This window comes from Anopheles funestus, chromosome 2RL, assembly GCF_943734845.2.
Source record: "Anopheles funestus chromosome 2RL, idAnoFuneDA-416_04, whole genome shotgun sequence".
NCBI lineage: Eukaryota > Metazoa > Arthropoda > Insecta > Diptera > Culicidae > Anopheles > Anopheles funestus.
This window is the reverse complement of record NC_064598.1, coordinates 95174544-95195150: the sequence shown is the minus strand read 5'-3', so window position 1 is coordinate 95195150 and position 20607 is coordinate 95174544. Positions and strand designations below refer to the sequence as shown.

General features: G+C 40.1%; 5 protein-coding genes and 1 long non-coding RNA gene across 6 annotated transcripts in view; 4 read left to right on the top strand and 2 right to left on the bottom strand.

Annotated features, from left to right (window-relative positions):
* Positions 1-4703, top strand: part of LOC125763361 (rho guanine nucleotide exchange factor 7-like) — a 59825-nt gene extending 55122 nt beyond the window's left edge. The window contains exons 8-10 of the mRNA XM_049426434.1: positions 2337-2577; positions 2655-2848; positions 2951-4703. Of these exons, the coding sequence (XP_049282391.1) occupies positions 2337-2577; positions 2655-2848; positions 2951-3948 (1433 nt within the window). The 3' untranslated portion in view covers positions 3949-4703. The remainder of the gene's footprint in view (positions 1-2336; positions 2578-2654; positions 2849-2950) is intronic.
* Positions 1-16275, top strand: part of LOC125763639 (uncharacterized) — a 135592-nt gene extending 119317 nt beyond the window's left edge. Inside the window, exons 4-7 of the long non-coding RNA XR_007418374.1 lie at positions 10448-11496; positions 12736-13115; positions 13596-14832; positions 16173-16275. This is a non-coding gene — a long non-coding RNA (uncharacterized LOC125763639). The remainder of the gene's footprint in view (positions 1-10447; positions 11497-12735; positions 13116-13595; positions 14833-16172) is intronic.
* On the top strand, positions 4949-6292 carry LOC125763535 (inactive hydroxysteroid dehydrogenase-like protein 1). Its single transcript, XM_049426812.1, has 3 exons — positions 4949-5247; positions 5314-5547; positions 5623-6292. The coding sequence occupies exons 1-3, from the start codon at positions 5097-5099 to the stop codon at positions 6189-6191; spliced, it is 954 nt and encodes a 317-aa protein (XP_049282769.1). The 5' UTR covers positions 4949-5096; the 3' UTR covers positions 6192-6292.
* Positions 6293-7631, bottom strand: LOC125763536 (inactive hydroxysteroid dehydrogenase-like protein 1). The gene is made up of 2 exons (XM_049426813.1): positions 7429-7631; positions 6293-7351 (listed from the first exon to the last, which is right to left on the bottom strand). The coding sequence occupies exons 1-2, from the start codon at positions 7586-7588 to the stop codon at positions 6558-6560; spliced, it is 954 nt and encodes a 317-aa protein (XP_049282770.1). The 5' UTR covers positions 7589-7631; the 3' UTR covers positions 6293-6557.
* Positions 16276-17989: 1714 nt separating the features above from the next.
* Positions 17990-19623, top strand: LOC125763533 (inactive hydroxysteroid dehydrogenase-like protein 1). The gene is made up of 4 exons (XM_049426811.1): positions 17990-18482; positions 18559-18792; positions 18853-19313; positions 19387-19623. The coding sequence occupies exons 1-4, from the start codon at positions 18323-18325 to the stop codon at positions 19483-19485; spliced, it is 954 nt and encodes a 317-aa protein (XP_049282768.1). The 5' UTR covers positions 17990-18322; the 3' UTR covers positions 19486-19623.
* A 7-nt stretch (positions 19624-19630) lies between these two features.
* On the bottom strand, positions 19631-20551 carry LOC125763572 (ribosome maturation protein SBDS). Its single transcript, XM_049426885.1, has one exon. The coding sequence runs from the start codon at positions 20507-20509 to the stop codon at positions 19748-19750; it is 762 nt and encodes a 253-aa protein (XP_049282842.1). The 5' UTR covers positions 20510-20551; the 3' UTR covers positions 19631-19747.
* Between the last annotated feature and the right edge of the window lie 56 nt (positions 20552-20607).

Here is a 20607-nt window from a genome sequence, read left to right as displayed (position 1 = left end):
TTCGGTTTTTATTTCACCACCGGGGCAGACATTTGGCACAGCTGTTATGCTGCTGTCGACCTATGCTGCTGTCGAAAAATTCATTACAACCGTGTGGCAAATGGTAGACCATATTTAAAAAGTAAAATTTTTAATTTTAATTTTTAATTGCAATCTAGTTGCAAGCAAATAGCTTCATTTTATGAAATGTTATTAAGAATTAAAAATGAAAAATAACCGATTAAAACAACATTAAAAATAAGAAAAAAAGGATTTCAAATGCTAATTCACTTTTCAACAATCCAGCAATGCGTGTAGTTCGAAACAGACCGCATAAAAAGAGCTTTACTACAATCATTTCTTTATCAATGCATCATGCAATTTGGCCAGCCAACCAGTTTTGATTTTGAATGTGGTCCGAAGCTCTAACAAGTTGCTCGCCCCTGTAATCCACTGCCCGAAGCTCTAAAAGGTTGCTCATCCCTGCTGTAAGCCATAGCCCGCTCCGTCTTCCGGACGGATTTAAGCGGATCTAGCTATTTCCGCAATTGCCTACGGTGTGCAGCTAGATTTGTGTTCGCTTCATGACTTTCATCCAGGAAAAATAAGGAATTTAACATGTTAACTACAAATTTTGGCGACTTGCAGTTGCAAACAGCTGTTGCAATTAGTAAACAACGCCGAGATTACACAACAAATGTGACAGATGGTTTAACTACTCGATCTGTAATCTTAATGGTCGTTTACATTTTAACGACTGGTGGATGGAAAGCGTTGGCGATACCATTTCGAGTAGATAATTTTAATGGTCGTTAAAACCAAACCAGTGGTTTAGCTTTACCGACTGCTTATGCGATACCAGTCAGTGTATGGAACTTGGTTCCTCGAATAACATAACTGGAATAACAACCTAACATATCCAACGGACTGAATGGGTGAGCAAACATGTTTTCCAACATGACTTCCCTAATTTGAACCGCGTTGTGGGAGAAATTTGTGAAGTGATTAGCTCGGCGTCTTGTTCGCACAAAAGGGCACAAAATGGAGAAAATAATTCGTCTTCCAAAGAGGTAGCTGCTGTCCTCCCACGGGAAGAGCATCCTATTGTTGTGTAATGAACCCCGAAAACTAACGGTTGCTCCATTGCCCAAGGTCATTATGCTGAAACTATTAAACGTGTAGCGTGTACCACTCTGGTAGTAGAATAGGAACGAGAAAGTATGTCAGTATGCTAAGTCAGGCTAGTGACACAATGGAACAAGATGGAGAATGTTTGTTTCTGTAAATGCCACTTGTTAGTGGGTGTAAGGCTAATAAATTACCACATTTTCCTTCATATAAGAGTGATACCGCTAATTGGGGAAAACATTTGATAACGGTTGAAACGCAAGCTGATAACGGTAAATATATGGATTTTTATTGTTGAATTGAAGGAGTGTAAAGAAAATCGTTTTTAAAAGATTTATTTAAAAATGCTTGAACTAAACAAACATAGACGAGAAGGGTATGGATTAACCCCTCTCAAAAGGCCATACTACAGTTGACCTCAAAAATAAATCTTAAGTACAACGATAACGAACTATTCATGATGGCCTGTTGCCTTAAGCACGCTGCATGACCATACCGAGAAGGAAAAAGCATCGTAGATCTTAATTTTCTCTTTGATGCGTCAGTGCCTTCGATCGAACCGGTTGCCAAACCGATTATCAGTGAGTATGTCGGGTCGATAGGCGTCTTGTGTGACCTGTACTTCCCGTACCAACCATCAAGCATCGGAGGACGGAGGATCTCTAGCAGATGAAATCTTCAATTCCGATTTGATCAGTTATTTGCAGACAGTTGATACGTTGATCGTGTTTCTCTCTTCTTGCCATGACTCGTTTGCATATCCCATGTTCCACGGTGCCTACGGACATATAGTACGATCGAGATTTTGAACATGTTTCTAGTGGATCGCATAAATCTCTTTAACGATCGATCACTGCAATTCGACGGGTCATAATGGTTTATTGCCGTTCGTGGGGGAAATAGAACGGGACGCTATTTGTTTTGTTTTTGGCGAACGACTTACGATATTTCGACCTACGATACACACCAAAACACAACACAATACCATAAACCTATTTTGCTTTGCCCGTGTCGTGTCATAAAGCTAACAAATAGGTCGAATTTGGGATCCACACACCTTGAAGTTCCTGTAGAGGAAGATGGATTGTTCGAAGTGGAACGCGAAACGTAGGCACTACACTGTCCAAACACAAAGTATCTATAAGATTTCACACCTTTTTGGCCAACAGCTAGCACTTCAAACTTACTAACGCATTTTCTTTGCCGTTTGGCATGTTTTTTTGTTGCAGAGATTCGATCACTTTCCGGCGAACCGGACTACAAATCCGTGAACCTTACCTGGGAGGTAGAGAGCGTACACGGGGATGAAGATGATGACGGACGGCCTGCAGGCTATAAGGGACGCTCGGTTAAACTTTCCTCCACCTCGCGTGGTCCACGATCGTTCAACGTGTTCTACTGTGAGCTGCAGAACTGGGGACCTCATCGATGCCGGTCCAAAATCGTCACAGATGAGTCAGGTGTGAGTGGGTAAGTAAATCCATCAGCGGGATGGGACATATGGGAAGAGAGAAGATGTAATAAAATTGATATTTCCGTTTCGCCAGGAAAAGCAAACAGTACTCGCTGTTAGTGAAGAATCTCCGCATGGCAACCAAGTACTCGTTCCACGTGAAACCTCAAGCAAAGAAGAGCGAACAGCGTGCTAGTGGACGGGCTGATGAGGGCGAAGAAGGTGACCATAATGCGGCATCGCCGGCCGTTAACCATGGCCAAACGATCATCATTCCAACGAAGGGCTGTAAGTGATATGTTTTTTTTTCGCATAAGTGTAGTACCTAGTCCCCTGCAAAGTTCCACACATTCACTTAAATGGTAACGTACTTTTTTCGAATTATTTTAGTTTCGGCCCATGCGACTCAGTGTTTGCCGCACGCGTCCGAAATCGAGGTAGAAACGGGACCATACTTTGGTGGCCGTATTGCAGCGGAAAATGGCAACTGTGGCATACAAGGGGACGCTTCCAGCCCGCAGGAATCGTATACGATGCGCATTGATCATGATAAGTGTGGCAGCAAGGTGAGCACACGGGATCTGACCGTTGAGACGTACATCACCGTGCAGGAGAATCTGGGCATTTTGACGCACAGTACGCGCCGATTCGTGGTGGTCTGTACCTTCCAACCAGACACACTGACGGTACGGGCCCGGTTGGCACTGCCTGGAAAGGGTGGTGCAGCTCCCGTACCCGCCTCCGAATGGTGGCCAGCAAATGGCCGTAATGCGCGTGTCCGACAGTTCAACATGGTGGATAAAAGTAGTTTGGTGCTGAAAGGTACCGACGACGAACGGGACCTACTAGCAGCCGAACAGCACAATGACGTGGAAGAGGATACGGGTGTACCGGCTGAAGTACGTGAACTTCCCGCTGTTGAAGCGGACAGTCAAAAGAAGGCAACCGGTGTGGAGAAGAGTGATGAACTGTCGACGTTACAGCAGGTGCCTAATCAGCGTGCTCCCGGTACGAAAAATGCCGGCAACTATGCACGGCTCTTGAACGAACAGCGAACCGAAACGGACGAAGGGACCGGACTAATCGACGAGCTGGACGAGTATGGACAGGATCTATCGGAGAACGATGCTGCTGCGGATGGGGCAGGAAATGGTGTGATTGGTATCGGTTCGAAAACGGTCAACTCGCAACGCAGATCTTCGGGCGGTTCCGGTGGAGCGTTTGATGCAACGGGCCTTCTAATATCCGCCTGCTTGGCTGTGATACTGATCGGTGCACTCGTGTATCTGCTGCAGCGAGAGTTCAAAAAGCAGCGCATGATACACCAACATCAGCAGATGGAACGGACAGCATCCGAACGTCGGGGTGCGGCAGGAGTCACCATGTAGTATGTACCGTTGACTGAACTGAAGAAGCAATTCTCTCGGAATGCTTTACCCTTTTTATCCTGTCATCTACAAACGTTTCCTTTCCTTCGTCTACTTTTGCTCCATCAAATCACGGTATTTTGGTTTGAGCATAGCCCTATTTATATTCAGTGAGCTACTATAATTCAAAACATCTGTGACTGCAATTAGAGATCTAAGTAAGCTATAACATTTTAACGAAAGCCCAACGACGATGGTAGGGAAATCACTCACACACATTCACAAACTGCAAAAAAAAAAACAATGTGCGTACGTACACGATGCAGCACGAACCTAGGATTTAGAATTAGCAAGTAAGAGATACACACAAAACTTTGTGTCGCCCATTGTCCCAATTCCCTTTTCCCTATTTGCCATCCAATCCATCTTCTTATGCTTGCTCGTTTCCTTTGAAACCTCGCTACCTGCCGAATGCATCAGCGTTGCATCGCGCAGTAGCGCAGTAAGTTAGTTTCAGCGTACGAAAATGACTGAGCATAGAATTAAGCCGAATTAACTCATCAGCACCGAACTGTTGTCTCAAAACATTCGGCCCACCTGTAATGGTCATTGTTTATAGGATGCAAAGACACTGAGCAGGGTGGCAGCTGTACTAACAGAGACGATTAATTTAATTAATGCTTCACCCACTTTTAGTTGCGTAAGTTGTCGGAACAGGAATGAAAAACGAAACAAAAACAAACTGTCTTTAATAAAGATTTTAACTACAACCTGATGGCGGAAGCGCTTTAAGCTTTATTCTCTTTTTCACGCAAAAAATGCAGCAAATGTGAAGAAATATGCATAGATTGTCTGTAGGCACACATCCTTCCGTAGTTTTATCACATGAAATAAGCTCACTCAGCGTGATTCGTTAAAGCAAAAGACACATTACGTGGAGCTAAATGCAATGCCGCGTTGGTTAAACGGTGGGCATGCGTGGTAAACCTTATCAAGATATCGTATCGCGTCATCGCGATATGCTGTCGTGTATTTCTAGCTTTCTCGTTATGAGTTGTATTTTTCTTATCGGTTTCGGTCGATTGTGCGTTAGATAAATATAGCAAACTCAGTCTACACATTTACACTTTACACTACCTTAGTAGGCTGCAATAACTTCTATCGTCAAGATGTTCTGCTCATTCCTAACCTGGCTCGGACTGTACGTTGGTGGTGTTTGGTTGTACGAAAATCTTCGTACTCCTGTACTTCTACTACTGAAAAGCCTTAAACAGTTAATATTCCGTCAGAAGCTCTCTCAACGATACGGCAAATGGGCCGGTAAGTATGGCTCATTCATTGTTGTGTTTATTTGATTTAACTGTTCCAATCGTTCTTTCGTTGTAGTTATCACCGGTGCATCGGATGGTATTGGTAAGGGTTACGCACATTATCTCGCCCGGCAGGGCATGTCGATTGTGCTGGTAGCTCGCAATGAAGCCAAACTCGCAAAAGTGGCAGCCGAAATCAGCGCGAAACACGCTGTGGAAACGAAAATTGTTGTGGCCGATTTCTCCAAAGGTCCCGAAATCTATCCCCATCTCGAAAAAGCGCTCGTTCCGCTGGATATAGGTATCCTGGGTAAGCATTTATTTTGTTTTGCTCAATTTTGTAAGCGTAAGCAATAACATTTGCGCACTAATTCGTTTGCAACAGTAAACAATGTTGGCGTTTCCCACGATACACCCAAGTACGTAGACGAAATACCGCAGACTGCGCTTTGGGACTTGATCAATGTAAATGTGGGCGCTGCAACACTGCTCTGCAACATCCTAGCTCCCTCGATGAAGCGTCGCCAACGTGGCCTCATTGTGAACGTGTCCTCAATCGCGTCAGTCTGCCCATCGCCCTGTTTGGCGACGTATGCCGCATCGAAAGCTTACATGACGAGCTTCTCCGTGGCACTGCAGGAAGAGCTACGTCCGTTCGGCGTCGAGGTTCAAACCGTGTGCCCCTCGTTTGTGCACACCAACATGACGGACTTCTTGGTAAAGGATATGAAGGACACACGGATGCAGAAATATTTGGTCGATGTTGATAGTTTCATGCGGTACGCGGGATGCACGATCGGTAAGGTCGACATGACTTCCGGCCACTGGTCACACGGTCTACAGACAGCAGGCCTCTATCTGTTGCCAGAGTTTGCGCGAGTGTTCATAATGGGACTAGTTAACAAGCGAGCACGGAATGTTTTTTACGTTAAGAAGCAGAAAAAGGTGCGATAAGACTAATAATCCTCACTCGTATAGTGAAAGCTTATGCAAACTTCGCATATTTTTTACCGAAGATTTGTCGATAAAAGGCGGGTTTTCTTTAACATTCAAAACCGATTTTGTTACGGACTTTATTGCTTAATAATATCACAATATTTTTTAACATAGAATTGTCGTTCGATAAGGCGGCATAACTCCTTTTTCGTCACCAATATCGAAAGCCACGAATCTCTTCATCTCTTTTGTCCATGCGACAATTTTTTCCGTCGGATGAGGTGTTATCTTAGACGATCCGACTTTCCCACGCTGTAGATCACACTGATCTTGCATTGGATAAAAATGTGCGTTTGTTTTTCTTTGGAGAGTGAGATTTACATTTTAATCAACTTTGTGAACGCCATGTGGCTTTCGCAAATTGTTGTAAATTGTCTTCAGCACAAAGATACGGATGCATTCCGGTACGAGCTTAAGACCAGCGTACTGTAAACCGTGTGTCCAATAGCCACAAGTACGGTCCGTTTTGCCAATCGTGAATCCAGCGTATCGCACATAGTGTTCCACCTGCACAAGATGTTTAGCCACTTGCTGTCCTTTATACTCGTTGGCAACGAATGCGGTCATATTCGTTTCCACAAAGCCTGGCAGGACGGTTTGTACTTGTACGTGATGCGGGCGTAACTCTTCACGCAGCGCCATGGAGAAGTTGCGGACGTAAACCTTGGCTGCTGAGTAAACGGTTAGATACGGGGCCGGTGCTGCGGCCGAGAGTGATGAAATGTTGACGATCAACCCACGGCGACGTTGTTTCATCGATGGCACCAACATATGGCAGAGCATCGTAACCGAGGCCACATTCACGGTAAGAAGATCCCATACGCTTTTCTTTGACAGTTCGTCCATACACATGGCACGCTCATAGGACACACCTACATTATTCACCAGGATGCCAACGTCCAGTGGTAGAAGCTCTTTCGCAAGATGATCGTATATTGTTGGACCCTCGGAAAAGTCTGCCACCAGTACCTTCGTTCTCACCGAGTACTTTTTGCTGATTTCGTTGGCCACTCGAGTTAGTTTTTCCTCGTTTCTAGCTATCAAAACAATGTCCATGTGATTTTGTGCAAGATATTCGGCGTAGCCCTTTCCGATTCCATCCGATGCACCGGTGATAACTGGATGAGTACAACGCATAGGTAAATGTATGGATGAATTTTGAAGGTTAATTATTACCATGGTTGAAGCAACTTACCAGCCCATTCTCCGTATTTTGCTCTGAATTTTCGTTTTGGCAAAAGCGTCTCCAGTAGCCCGTATACGACAAGGGATATCGGTGTTCGGAGATTATCGTACAGCCAGCAAATAGAACAGTAAGCTCCAATAAGGGCTAGAATTGGATAAATGAACAACATTTGAGTGCGATACACCTGCGTCTGTTCGGAATGCTGAGAGCTAACTAATCTAGCAGCCACAGCGAATGCACACGTTGTGTATTAACACGGAATCGATATCCAACCATGGTAATTATTAGATAGCGATCATTCTATCTGATTGCTGTATCGTGCTTCTTGGCACCGCACTGTTTGCAAACACACAGTACGGCAGCACCTTGAAACGCGTGAGAAATAAATATAATTACTACCTCAATGAGGCAGCATCCATTCAGGTACGAATCGGTTGACCTTTATCCTGCAGGAATATAGGAAATGAAGCACGACTACAGTCCGATGCACGTGTAGCGCGATTTCCGAACGGTACTGCTAATCATCTTTCTTATTGCAAAACCAATCCAGCTCACGGTCATTTCTAGCGACAATTCTTAAGTGGGATATTCTCTTTGGGGGATGCTTTACTGTTACTTAAAATGATAAAACTGTCCGTTTTCCGCGGCAAAATTAGAGATGTGCAAAGTGAGTAGGAGTGAGATAATGAGTTGAAACGTTATATTGAAAGAGTATCGTGCACTCACCACGAGGAGTTTGAGCCACTCTTTTCTCGTTTACTCACTCATTAGTATAATCATGCAGCATGTGTTATAAATTGATTTATTTTAATGGCAATTGGTTGAAAAAAGTTTCTTTTCACTCAAATAATGCTTTAAATAAAAAACAGAATAAAAATTATAAAAAAAAATTAAAAATTTCACAACGCTCATTTTTGCGCCAAGTTTTGGCTATAACTCGGTCGGTATCTAACGGATCGCCAATCTTTAACCTGTGGTCGATAGATGGCACCAATGGCTACATTTTCTTCTTGGACAGCCATGCTCTCAGGTGTCCGTGCCGGAAGTTATTTTCCTCATTTTTGAGCAATTCAACACAATTTATAAATGTGATATATTTTCATCCAAATTTTTTGCAATGTGTTTCTTTTCACTCAAATAATGCTTTAAATTAAAAAAATAATAAAAAAGCCGAAAAAAATTTTAAAAAAAATTTCAACTCGAAAATTTCATAAGGCTTACCCCTTACGATTTTTTTGGGAAATTTTGAAAAAAAAATAAAATTGATTTAGTTTAATGCCAATTGGTTGCAATGTGTTTCTTTTCACTCAAGTAATGCTTTAAATAAAAAAAAGTGAAAAATAATAAAAAAATCAAAAAATTCAAAAAAAATGTAAAATTTTCCCCATTTTTGCACCAAGTTTTGCCTATAACTCGGTCGGTATCCAACGGATCGCCAATCTTTAACCTGTGGTCGATAGATGGCACCAATGGCTACATTTTCTTCTTGGACAGCCATGCTCTCAGGTGTCCGTGCCGGAAGATATTCGAGGAACCAAGTTCCTTACCCTGTTTGAGAAAATGTAAAATTTTCCTCATTTTTGCACCAAGTTTTGCCTATAACTCGGTCGGTATCTAACGGATCGCCAATCTTTAAACTGTGGTCGATAGATGGCATCAATGGCTACATTTTCTTCTTGGACGGCCATGCTCTCAGGTGTCCGTGCCGGAAGTTATTTTCCTCATTTTTGAGCAATGTAGCAAAATTCATAAATGTGATATATTTTCATCCAAATTTGTTGCAATGTGTTTCTTTTCACTCAAATAATGCTTTAAATTAAAAAAATAATAAAAAATCAGAAAAAAATTTTTTAAAAATTTTCAACTCGAAAATTTCATAAGGCTTACCCCTTACGATTTTTTTGGGAAATTTTGAAAAAAAATAAAATTGATTTAGTTTAATGCCAATTGGTTGCAATGTGTTTCTTTTCACTCAAGTAATGCTTTAAATTAAAAAAAGAGTGAAAAATAACAAAAAAAATCAAAAAATTCAAAAAAATAAACATTTACTAAGGGTCATTTTTGCATCAAGTTTTGCCTATAACTCGGTCGGTATCCAACGGATCGCCAATCTTTAACCTGTGGTCGATAGATGGCACCAATGGCTACATTTTCTTCTTGGACAGCCATGCTCTCAGGTGTCCGTGCCGGAAGATATTCGAGGAACCAAGTTCCTTACCCTGTTTGAGAAAATGTAAAATTTTCCTCATTTTTGCACCAAGTTTTGCCTATAACTCGGTCGGTATACAACGGATCGCCAATCTTTAACCTGTGGTCAATAGATGGCACCAATAGCTACATTTTCTTCTTGAACGGCCATGCTCTCAGGTGTCCGTGCCGGAAGTTATTCGCGGAACCAAGTTCCTTACCCTGTTTGAGAAAATGTAAAATTTTCCTCATTTTTGCACCATGTTTTGCCTATAACTCGGTCGGTATCTAACGGATCGCCAATCTTTAACCTGTGGTCGATAGATGGCACCAATGGCTACATTTTCTTCTTGGACGGCCATGCTCTCAGGTGTCCGTGCCGGAAGTTATTTTCCTCATTTTTGAGCAATGTAGCAAAATTCATAAATGTGATATATTTTCATCCAAATTTGTTGCAATGTGTTTCTTTTCACTCAAATAATGCTTTAAATTAAAAAAATAATAAAAAATCAGAAAAAAAATTTTCAACTCGAAAATTTCATAAGGCTTACCCCTTACGATTTTTTTGGGAAATTTTGCAAAAAAAATGAAATTGATTTATTTTAGTCCCAATCGGTTGCAATGTGTTTCTTTTCACTCAAGTAATGCTTTAAATAAAAAAAAGAGTGAAAAATAATAAAAAAATCAAAAAATTCAAAAAATCAAAAATTTACTAAGGCTCATTTTTGCAGCAAGTTTTGCCTATAACTCGGTCGGTATCCAACGGATCGCCAATCTTTAACCTGTGGTCGATAGATGGCACCAATGGCTACATTTTCTTCTTGGACGGTCATGCTCTCAGGTGTCCGTGCCGGAAGTTATTCGAGGAACCAAGTTCCTTACCCTGTTTGAGAAAATGTAAAATTTTCCTCATTTTTGCACCAAGTTTTGCCTATAACTCGGTCGGTATCTAACGGATCGCCAATCTTTAAATTGTGATCGATAGATGACACCAATGGCTACATTTTCTTCTTAGACCGCGATGCTCTCAGGTGTCTGTGCCGGAAGTTATTCGAGGAAACAAGTTCCTTACCCTGTTTGAGAAAATGTAAAATTTTCCTCATTTTTGCACCAAGTTTTGCCTATAACTCGGTCGGTATCTAACGGAACGCCAATCTTTAACCTGTGGTCGATAGATGGCACCAATGGCTATATTTTCTTCTTGGACGGCCATGCTCTCAGGTGTCCGTGCCGGAAGTTATTCGAGGGACCAAGTTCTATACCTTGTTGGGAAAATGTAAAATTTTCCTCATTTTTGCACCAAGTTTTGCCTATAACTCAGTCGGTATCTAACGGATCGCCAATCTTTAAACTATGATCGATAGATGGCACCTATGGCTACATTTTCTTCTTAGACCGCGATGCTCTCAGGTGTCTGTGCCGGAAGTTATTTTCCTCATTTTTGAGCAATGTAGCAAAATTTATAAATGTGATATATTTTCATCCAAATTTGTTGCAATGTGTTTCTTTTCACTCAAATAATGCTTTAAATTAAAAAAATAATAAAAAATCAGAAAAATTTTTTTAAAAATTTTCAACTCGAAAATTTCATAAGGCTTACCCCTTACGATTTTTTTGGGAAATTTTGAAAAAAAAATGAAATTGATTTATTTTAGTCCCAATCGGTTGCAATGTGTTTCTTTTCACTCAAGTAATGCTTTAAATAAAAAAAAGAGTGAAAAATAATCAAAAAATCAAAAAATTCAAAAAAATGAAAATTTACTAAGGCTCATTTTTGCGCCAAGTTTTGCCTATAACTTGGTCGGTATCTAACGGATCGCCAATCTTTAACCTGTGGTCAATAGATGGCACCAATAGCTACATTTTCTTCTTGGACGGCCATGCTCTCAGGTGTCCGTGCCGGAAGTTATTCGCGGAACCAAGTTCCTTACCCTGTTTGAGAAAATGTAAAATTTTCCTCATTTTTGCACCAAGTTTTGCCTATAACTCGGTCGGTATCTAACGGAACGCCAATCTTTAAACTGTGATCGATAGATGGCACCAATGGCTACATTTTCTTCTTGGACGGCCATGCTCGCAGATGTCTGTGCCGGAAGTTATTCGAGGGACCAAGTTCTATACCTTGTTGGGAAAATGTAAAATTTTCCTCATTTTTGCACCAAGTTTTGCCTATAACTCGGTCGGTATACAACGGATCGCCAATCTTTAACCTGTGGTCAATAGATAGCACCAATAGCTACATTTTCTTCTTGGACGGCCATGCTCTCAGGTGTCTGTGCCGGAAGTTATTCGCGGAACCAAGTTCCTTACCCTGTTTGAGAAAATGTAAAATTTTCCTCATTTTTGCACCAAGTTTTGCCTATAACTCGGTCGGTATACAACGGATCGCCAATCTTTAAACTGTGGTCGATAGATGGCATCAATGGCTACATTTTCTTCTTGGACAGCCATGCTCTCAGGTGTCCGTGCCGGAAGTTATTCGCGGAACCAAGTTCCTTACCCTGTTTGAGAAAATGTAAAATTTTCCTCATTTTTGCACAAAGTTTTGCCTATAACTCAGTCGGTATCTAACGGATCACCAATCTTTAAACTGTGATCGATAGATGGCACCAATGGCTACATTTTCTTCTTGGACGGCCATGCTCTCAGGTGTCCGTGCCGGAAGTTATTTTCCTCATTTTTGAGCAATGTAGCAAAATTCATAAATGTGATATATTTTCATCCAAATTTGTTGCAATGTGTTTCTTTTCACTCAAATAATGCTTTAAATTAAAAAAATAATAAAAAATCAGAAAAAAAATTTAAAAAAATTTTCAACTCGAAAATTTCATAAGGCTTACCCCTTACGATTTTTTGGGAAATTTTGCAAAAAAAATGAAATTGATTTATTTTAGTCCCAATCGGTTGCAATGTGTTTCTTTTCACTCAAGTAATGCTTTAAATAAAAAAAAGAGTGAAAAATAATAAAAAAATCAAAAAATTCAAAAAAATGAAAATTTACTAAGGCTCATTTTTGCAGCAAGTTTTGCCTATAACTCGGTCGGTATCCAACGGATCGCCAATCTTTAACCTGTGGTCGATAGATGGCACCAATGGCTACATTTTCTTCTTGGACGGCCATGCTCTCAGGTGTCCGTGCCGGAAGTTATTCGAGGAACCAAGTTCCTTACCCTGTTTGAGAAAATGTAAAATTTTCGTCATTTTTGCACCAAGTTTTGCCTATAACTCGGTCGGTATACAACGGATCGCCAATCTTTAACCTGTGGTCAATAGATGACACCAATAGCTACATTTTCTTCTTGGACGGCCATGCTCTCAGGTGTCCGTGCCGGAAGTTATTCGCGGAACCAAGTTCCTTACCCTGTTTGAGAAAATGTAAAATTTTCCTCATTTTTGCACCAAGTTTTGCCTATAACTCGGTCGGTATCTAACGGATCACCAATCTTTAAACTGTGATCGATAGATGGCACCAATGGCTACATTTTCTTCTTGGACGGCCATGCTCTCAGGTGTCCGTGCCGGAAGTTTTTTTCCTCATTTTTGAGCAATGTAGCAAAATTCATAAATGTGATATATTTTCATCCAAATTTGTTGCAATGTGTTTCTTTTCACTCAAATAATGCTTTAAATTAAAAAAATAATAAAAAATCAGAAAAAAAATTTTTAAAAATTTTCAACTCGAAAATTTCATAAGGCTTACCCCTTACGATTTTTTTGGGAAATTTTGAAAAAAAAATGAAATTGATTTATTTTAGTCCCAATCGGTTGCAATGTGTTTCTTTTCACTCAAGTAATGCTTTAAATAAAAAAAAGAGTGAAAAATAATAAAAAATCAAAAAATTCAAAAAAATGAAAATTTACTAAGGCTCATTTTTGCGCAAAGTTTTGCCTATAACTTGGTCGGTATCTAACGGATCGCCAATCTTTAACCTGTGGTCAATAGATGGCACCAATAGCTACATTTTCTTCTTGGACGGCCATGCTCTCAGGTGTCCGTGCCGGAAGTTATTCGCGGAACCAAGTTCCTTACCCTGTTTGAGAAAATGTAAAATTTTCCTCATTTTTGCACCAAGTTTTGCCTATAACTCGGTCGGTATCTAACGGAACGCCAATCTTTAAACTGTGATCGATAGATGGCACCAATGGCTACATTTTCTTCTTGGACGGCCATGCTCGCAGATGTCTGTGCCGGAAGTTATTCGAGGGACCAAGTTCTATACCTTGTTGGGAAAATGTAAAATTTTCCTCATTTTTGCACCAAGTTTTGCCTATAACTCGGTCGGTATCTAACGGATCGCCAATCTTTAAACTGTGATCGATAGATGGCACCTATGGCTACATTTTCTTCTTAGACCGCGATGCTCTCAGGTATCTGTGCCGGAAGTTATTTTCCTCATTTTTGAGCAATGTAGCAAAATTTATAAATGTGATATATTTTCATCCAAATTTGTTGCAATGTGTTTCTTTTCACTCAAATAATGCTTTAAATTAAAAAAATAATAAAAAATCAGAAAAAAAATTTTTAAAAATTTTCAACTCGAAAATTTCATAAGGCTTACCTCTTACGATTTTTTTGGGAAATTTTGAAAAAAAAATGAAATTGATTTATTTTAGTCCCAATCGGTTGCAATGTGTTTCTTTTCACTCAAGTAATGCTTTAAATAAAAAAGAGTGAAAAATAATAAAAAAATCAAAAAATTCAAAAAAATGAAAATTTACTAAGGCTCATTTTTGCGCCAAGTTTTGCCTATAACTTGGTCGGTATCTAACGGATCGCCAATCTTTAACCTGTGGTCAATAGATGGCACCAATAGCTACATTTTCTTCTTGGACGGCCATGCTCTCAGGTGTCCGTGCCGGAAGTTATTCGCGGAACCAAGTTCCTTACCCTGTTTGAGAAAATGTAAAATTTTCCTCATTTTTGCACCAAGTTTTGCCTATAACTCGGTCGGTATCTAACGGAACGCCAATCTTTAAACTGTGATCGATAGATGGCACCAATGGCTACATTTTCTTCTTGGACGGCCATGCTCGCAGATGTCTGTGCCGGAAGTTATTCGAGGGACCAAGTTCTATACCTTGTTGGGAAAATGTAAAATTTTCCTCATTTTTGCACCAAGTTTTGCCTATAACTCGGTCGGTATCTAACGGATCGCCAATCTTTAAACTGTGATCGATAGATGGCACCTATGGCTACATTTTCTTCTTAGACCGCGATGCTCTCAGGTATCTGTGCCGGAAGTTATTTTCCTCATTTTTGAGCAATGTAGCAAAATTTATAAATGTGATATATTTTCATCCAAATTTGTTGCAATGTGTTTCTTTTCACTCAAATAATGCTTTAAATTAAAAAAATAATAAAAAATCAGAAAAAAAATTTTTAAAAATTTTCAACTCGAAAATTTCATAAGGCTTACCTCTTACGATTTTTTTGGGAAATTTTGAAAAAAAAAATGAAATTGATTTATTTTAGTCCCAATCGGTTGCAATGTGTTTCTTTTCACTCAAGTAATGCTTTAAATAAAAAAGAGTGAAAAATAATAAAAAAATCAAAAAATTCAAAAAAATGAAAATTTACTAAGGCTCATTTTTGCGCCAAGTTTTGCCTATAACTTGGTCGGTATCTAACGGATCGCCAATCTTTAACCTGTGGTCAATAGATGGCACCAATAGCTACATTTTCTTCTTGGACGGCCATGCTCTCAGGTGTCCGTGCCGGAAGTTATTCGCGGAACCAAGTTCCTTACCCTGTTTGAGAAAATGTAAAATTTTCCTCGTTTTTGCACCAAGTTTTGCCTATAACTCGGTCGGTATCTAACGGATCACCAATCTTTAAACTGTGATCGATAGATGGCACCAATGGCTACATTTTCTTCTTGGACGGCCATGCTCTCAGGTGTCCGTGCCGGAAGTTATTTTCCTCATTTTTGAGCAATGTAGCAAAATTCATAAATGTGATATATTTTCATCCAAATTTGTTGCAATGTGTTTCTTTTCACTCAAATAATGCTTTAAATTAAAAAAATAATAAAAAATCAGAAAATTTTTTTTTAAAAATTTTCAACTCGAAAATTTCATAAAGCTTACCCCTTACGATTTTTTTGGGAAATTTTGCAAAAAAAATGAAATTGATTTATTTTAATGCCAATCGGTTGCAATGTGTTTCTTTTCACTCAAGTAATGCTTTAAATAAAAAAAAGAGTGAAAAATAATAAAAAAATCAAAAAATTCAAAAAAATTTAAATTTACTAAGGCTAATTTTTGCAGCAAGTTTTGCCTATAACTCGGTCGGTATCCAACGTATCGCCAATCTTTAACCTGTGGTCGATAGATGGCACCAATGGCTACATTTTCTTCTTGGACGGCCATGCTCGCAGATGTCTGTGCCGGAAGTTATTCGAGGGACCAAGTTCTATACCTTGTTGGGAAAATGTAAAATTTTCCTCATTTTTGCACCAAGTTTTGCCTATAACTCGGTCGGTATCTAACGGATCGCCAATCTTTAAACTGTGATCGATAGATGGCACCAATGGCTACATTTTCTTCTTAGACCGCGATGCTCTCAGGTGTCTGTGCCGGAAGTTATTTTCCTCATTTTTGAGCAATGTAGCAAAATTTATAAATGTGATATATTTTCATCCAAATTTGTTGCAATGTGTTTCTTTTCACTCAAATAATGCTTTAAATTAAAAAAATAATAAAAAATCAGAAAAAAAAATTTTAAAAATTTTCAACTCGAAAATTTCATAAGGCTTACCCCTTACGATTTTTTTTGGGAAATTTTGAAAAAAAAATGAAATTGATTTATTTTAGTCCCAATCGGTTGCAATGTGTTTCTTTTCACTCAAGTAATGCTTTAAATAAAAAAAAGAGTGAAAAATAATAAAAAAATCAAAAAATTCAAAAAAATGAAAATTTACTAAGGCTCATTTTTGCGCCAAGTTTTGCCTATAACTTGGTCGGTATCCAACGGATCGCCAATCTTTAACCTGTGGTCGATAGATGACACCAATGGCTACATTTTCTTCTTGGACGGCCATGCTCTCAGGTGTCCGTGCTGGAAGTTATTCGCGGAACCAAGTTCCTTACCCTGTTTGAGAAAATGTAAAATTTTCCTCATTTTTGCACCAAGTTTTGCCTATAACTCGGTCGGTATCTAACGGATCACCAATCTTTAAACTGTGATCGATAGATGGCACCTATGGCTACATTTTCTTCTTGGACGGCCATGCTCTCAGGTGTCCGTGCCGGAAGTTATTCGCGGAACCAAGTTCCTTACCCTGTTTGAGAAAATGTAAAATTTTCATAATTTTTTCACCGAGTTTTGCCTATAACTCGGTCGGTATCCAACGGATCACCAATCTTTAAACTGTGATCGATAGATGGCACCAATGGCTACATTTTCTTCTTGGACGGCCATGCTCTCAGGTGTCCGTGCCGGAAGTTATTTTCCTCATTTTTGAGCAATGTAGCAAAATTTATAAATGTGATATATTTTCATCCAAATTTGTTGCAATGTGTTTCTTTTCACTCAAATAATGCTTTAAATTAAAAAAATAATAAAAAATCAGAAAAAAAATTTAAAAAAATTTTCAACTCGAAAATTTCATAAGGCTTACCCCTTACGATTTTTTTGGGAAATTTTGCAAAAAAAAATAAAATTGATTTATTTTAGTCCCAATCGGTTGCAATGTGTTTCTTTTCACTGAAGTAATGCTTTAAATAAAAAAAAGAGTGAAAAATACTAAAAAAATCAAAAAATTCAAAAAAAATGAAAATTTACTAAGGATCATTTTTGCGCCAAGTTTTGCCTATAACTCGGTCGGTATCTAACGGATCGCCAATCTTTAAACTGTGATCGATAGATGGCACCAATAGCTACATTTTCTTTTTGGACGGCCATGCTCTCAGGTGTCCGTGCCGGAAGTTATTCGAGGAACCATGTTCCTTACCCTGTTTGAGAAAATGTAAAATTTTCCTCATTTTTGAGCAATTTAGCAAAATTAAAAAAGATGATTTATTTTAATGCGAATTTGTTGAAATAAATTTCTTTTCACTCAAATAATGCTTTAAATAAAAAAAAGAAAAAAAATTAAAAAATTCTAAAAATTTAAAAAGAGAGCATCCTAGAAAGAGATAGTAGAAAGACAGAAGACACCATGAAAGTATTTCGTTTATTATTAGAAAAATAGTTCCGATAAAGAGAAATATAAAGCAGAAAACTAGCGGCAAATGTTCATTTCAATCAGCTAACCGTTCGCAATAGCTCAACAATTCACAGCACCATGTGTCGTATATAGAAGTATGAGAAAGCTTTTAACCTGGCATTATCAAATTCAACCATGCAACCTGCACCAATTTGCCTCCCTTGTCTACTTTGAAAATGATTATTTTAACGTTCTAACAGACGTTAACAAACACTACCACTAACACTAACGAACACTACCATGCATAACATAAACTTGATAACGCTGCCATACGCAGCAAATTCCCTAAAACCGGATTTCTACTGCTTAGCCGCACAGTACGCGGCGCGCACAGTGCGTCATCATTAACGAAGGCAACGAATCGTGTAGAAGACGAAACCGATAAACGTTTAGGCGAACATTAGCCGGTCCATCCATTGCGTCAGCATCGCATATGCATGCCAGAATCCTAAATCATCATCAGTTGTGTTTTGAATCGCGAGTAGCTTGGTTACGGTATTTGCTGCGGAATGGTACTACAACAGCTGATCACAGTCGTCGGGGTGTACAGTACAATCTGCTGGCTGTATGACAATCTGCGTACACCGCTGTTGCTACTGTTCGGAAGTTTCAAAAAGTTGTTTTTGGGTGGCCAACAATCGTTGTCCAAAACTTACGGACCATGGGCAGGTGAGTGAGGCTAACACGTTCACTGTTTGTGTTTGTACATATTTGTAATTAACGATCGGTTGTTTCGTTCTTTCAGTAATTACGGGTAGCTCGGACGGAATCGGGAAAGGTTATGCACACTATTTGGCTAGCCAAGGCATGAAGGTGTTGCTCATCGCCCGCAATGAAGCGAAATTGAAACGTGTAGCAGAGGAAATTACGGCCAAACACGGTACGGAGACCAAAATACTGGTGGCGGATTTTTCGCAAGGAGAGCAAATCTATGAACGGCTTGAGAAGGAACTGAGTACATTAGATATCGGTATCTTAGGTGAGCTGAACCTATAGTAACCATCGCAGTAGGCACCGTGATTAATCCCTTTTTTTGCAGTTAATAATGTGGGCGTTATCAACGAAAAGCCGATACAGCTGGATCGGATGGAGAAACGATTGCTGTGGGATCTAATCAATATTAACGTCGGGGCCGCAACAATCCTGTGCAACATTTCACTGCCAGCAATGAAAAAGCGCCACCGTGGACTTATCATAAACATTTCTTCCTTATCATCGCTCGCTCCGACACCTTATCTGGCGGTTTATGCAGCGACGAAGGCTTACATGACAAGCTTTTCCTTGGCATTGCGTGAAGAAGTTGCCCCGTACGGGATAGAATGTCAAACCGTCTCACCCGGGTACGTGCATACGAGTATGACCGAGTACCTAACGCCAACCGATGGAAAGAAAAACTCTTTCTCAATACGACTGGTTAAAGTGAGCGATATGATCCGGTACGCCGGGTACTGTATCTCGAAAGTGGATCAAACCACCGGTCATTGGTCACACGGTATACAGGTAAGATTTTAGGGAACATTTCATTCGAGTGCCCTTTTTCTAAAACTTAAATGCACATACCTTTTCTTCGCAGACCGCGACGCTCAATATTCTACCAGCTTCACTGAGGCTTCGTGTATTTACCCGTCTTTATACACAGCTCTTGCACGAATATTCCGATAAGGAAAAGTAGTTTGCGTGATTTTTCAATTTACACCAAACCGTGAGCGTAATGTTCGTAGACACTAATTCGCTAACCAAAAACGCATACATTGAGGCCACCTGCATTTTATATTACCTAGAAATAAACGACAAAACTATTTACTATCAACGCGAAATTGTATGGCTTTCCTCCTTGTTGGATGGATTTTTTTTATTAAAAATAAATAACGTGGATCATATCCACCACCAACCAAACAGCAGCAACCAAACCTAGCAAACGGAGCATCGGCACATCATTCCAGAACCTCTTCGCCTTCTTTGATTTCCTTAAGATTCAGCACTTCTAACGCGCCTGCACCTTTCGTTTCGGTTCGAATTATTTCATCCATCTCTCGGAAGTGTCCCGGATCGATGAGGCACGTCAGCATAAGCCGATCGCCTTCCCACTCTTCTCCTTCGGTCACCGTCGAGCTTAGCTTCGCAATTCGCTCCTTCAGGCGTTTCGCTTCCTTTGCCGGCAGGGCCACCTTCAGCCGCATCTTGGCCCGTTCAAGTGGAATAGTGTCCTTGAGCAGTCGGATTACATCCAGCGCTTGCTGTTTGGCGTTTCGGTGTGGCTTGATGGAGTAATGGATATCCTTCATCGATTTTTCTATGATCGACACCGGATAGGGTCGTTTCGTTTCCGGATTTACGCACTTATCCGCAACGGTCGTCGCTATCTCCTTAAACATGGAATCTAACTGATCTTGTCGTTCCTTTTCCGACACCTGCAGTTCCCCTTTGGCCAGAATTTCCTTACAAATCTCAGTGACATCATCTTTGCCGAACGCTTTCTGCAGTTCTTCCTTTTTCGCCACTTCTCCCTTCGAGACGTTGTTAAACACTGCTAACGTTTGCAGCACTTCGTCCAAATCCTTCTCCGCACCGGATCGCCATGAGAGCACTTTGTTTTTGTAGCACGCTATCTCGAAGCGTTTTCCTCCCTTCTTCATTCGAACCACGGCCACATTTGTAAGCCGGATCTGATTCGTTGGGGTGAATATTTTCGGCATTTTGTGTTCGATTTACGCAGCAAATGCACCCGTCGTTTTGTTGGTGTATCCGGCAGCAACTGCACGTTTGTTTACTTTACAGTGACAGATGTCAAGCT

Bases quoted from the DNA above. Each gene is read 5' to 3' on its own strand.
- LOC125763535 (XM_049426812.1), top strand. From the start codon at position 5,097: ATGTTCTGCTCATTCCTAACCTGGCTCGGACTGTACGTTGGTGGTGTT. The intron at 5,248-5,313 runs GTAAGTATGGCT...CTTTCGTTGTAG, and splicing joins ACGATACGGCAAATGGGCCG to TTATCACCGGTGCATCGGAT. The intron at 5,548-5,622 runs GTAAGCATTTAT...CGTTTGCAACAG, and splicing joins GCTGGATATAGGTATCCTGG to TAAACAATGTTGGCGTTTCC.
- LOC125763536 (XM_049426813.1), bottom strand. From the start codon at position 7,588: ATGTTGTTCATTTATCCAATTCTAGCCCTTATTGGAGCTTACTGTTCT. The intron at 7,352-7,428 runs GTAAGTTGCTTC...GTACTCATCCAG, and splicing joins AAAATACGGAGAATGGGCTG to TTATCACCGGTGCATCGGAT.
- LOC125763533 (XM_049426811.1), top strand. From the start codon at position 18,323: ATGGTACTACAACAGCTGATCACAGTCGTCGGGGTGTACAGTACAATC. The intron at 18,483-18,558 runs GTGAGTGAGGCT...TCGTTCTTTCAG, and splicing joins AACTTACGGACCATGGGCAG to TAATTACGGGTAGCTCGGAC. The intron at 18,793-18,852 runs GTGAGCTGAACC...CTTTTTTTGCAG, and splicing joins ATTAGATATCGGTATCTTAG to TTAATAATGTGGGCGTTATC.
- LOC125763572 (XM_049426885.1), bottom strand. From the start codon at position 20,509: ATGCCGAAAATATTCACCCCAACGAATCAGATCCGGCTTACAAATGTG.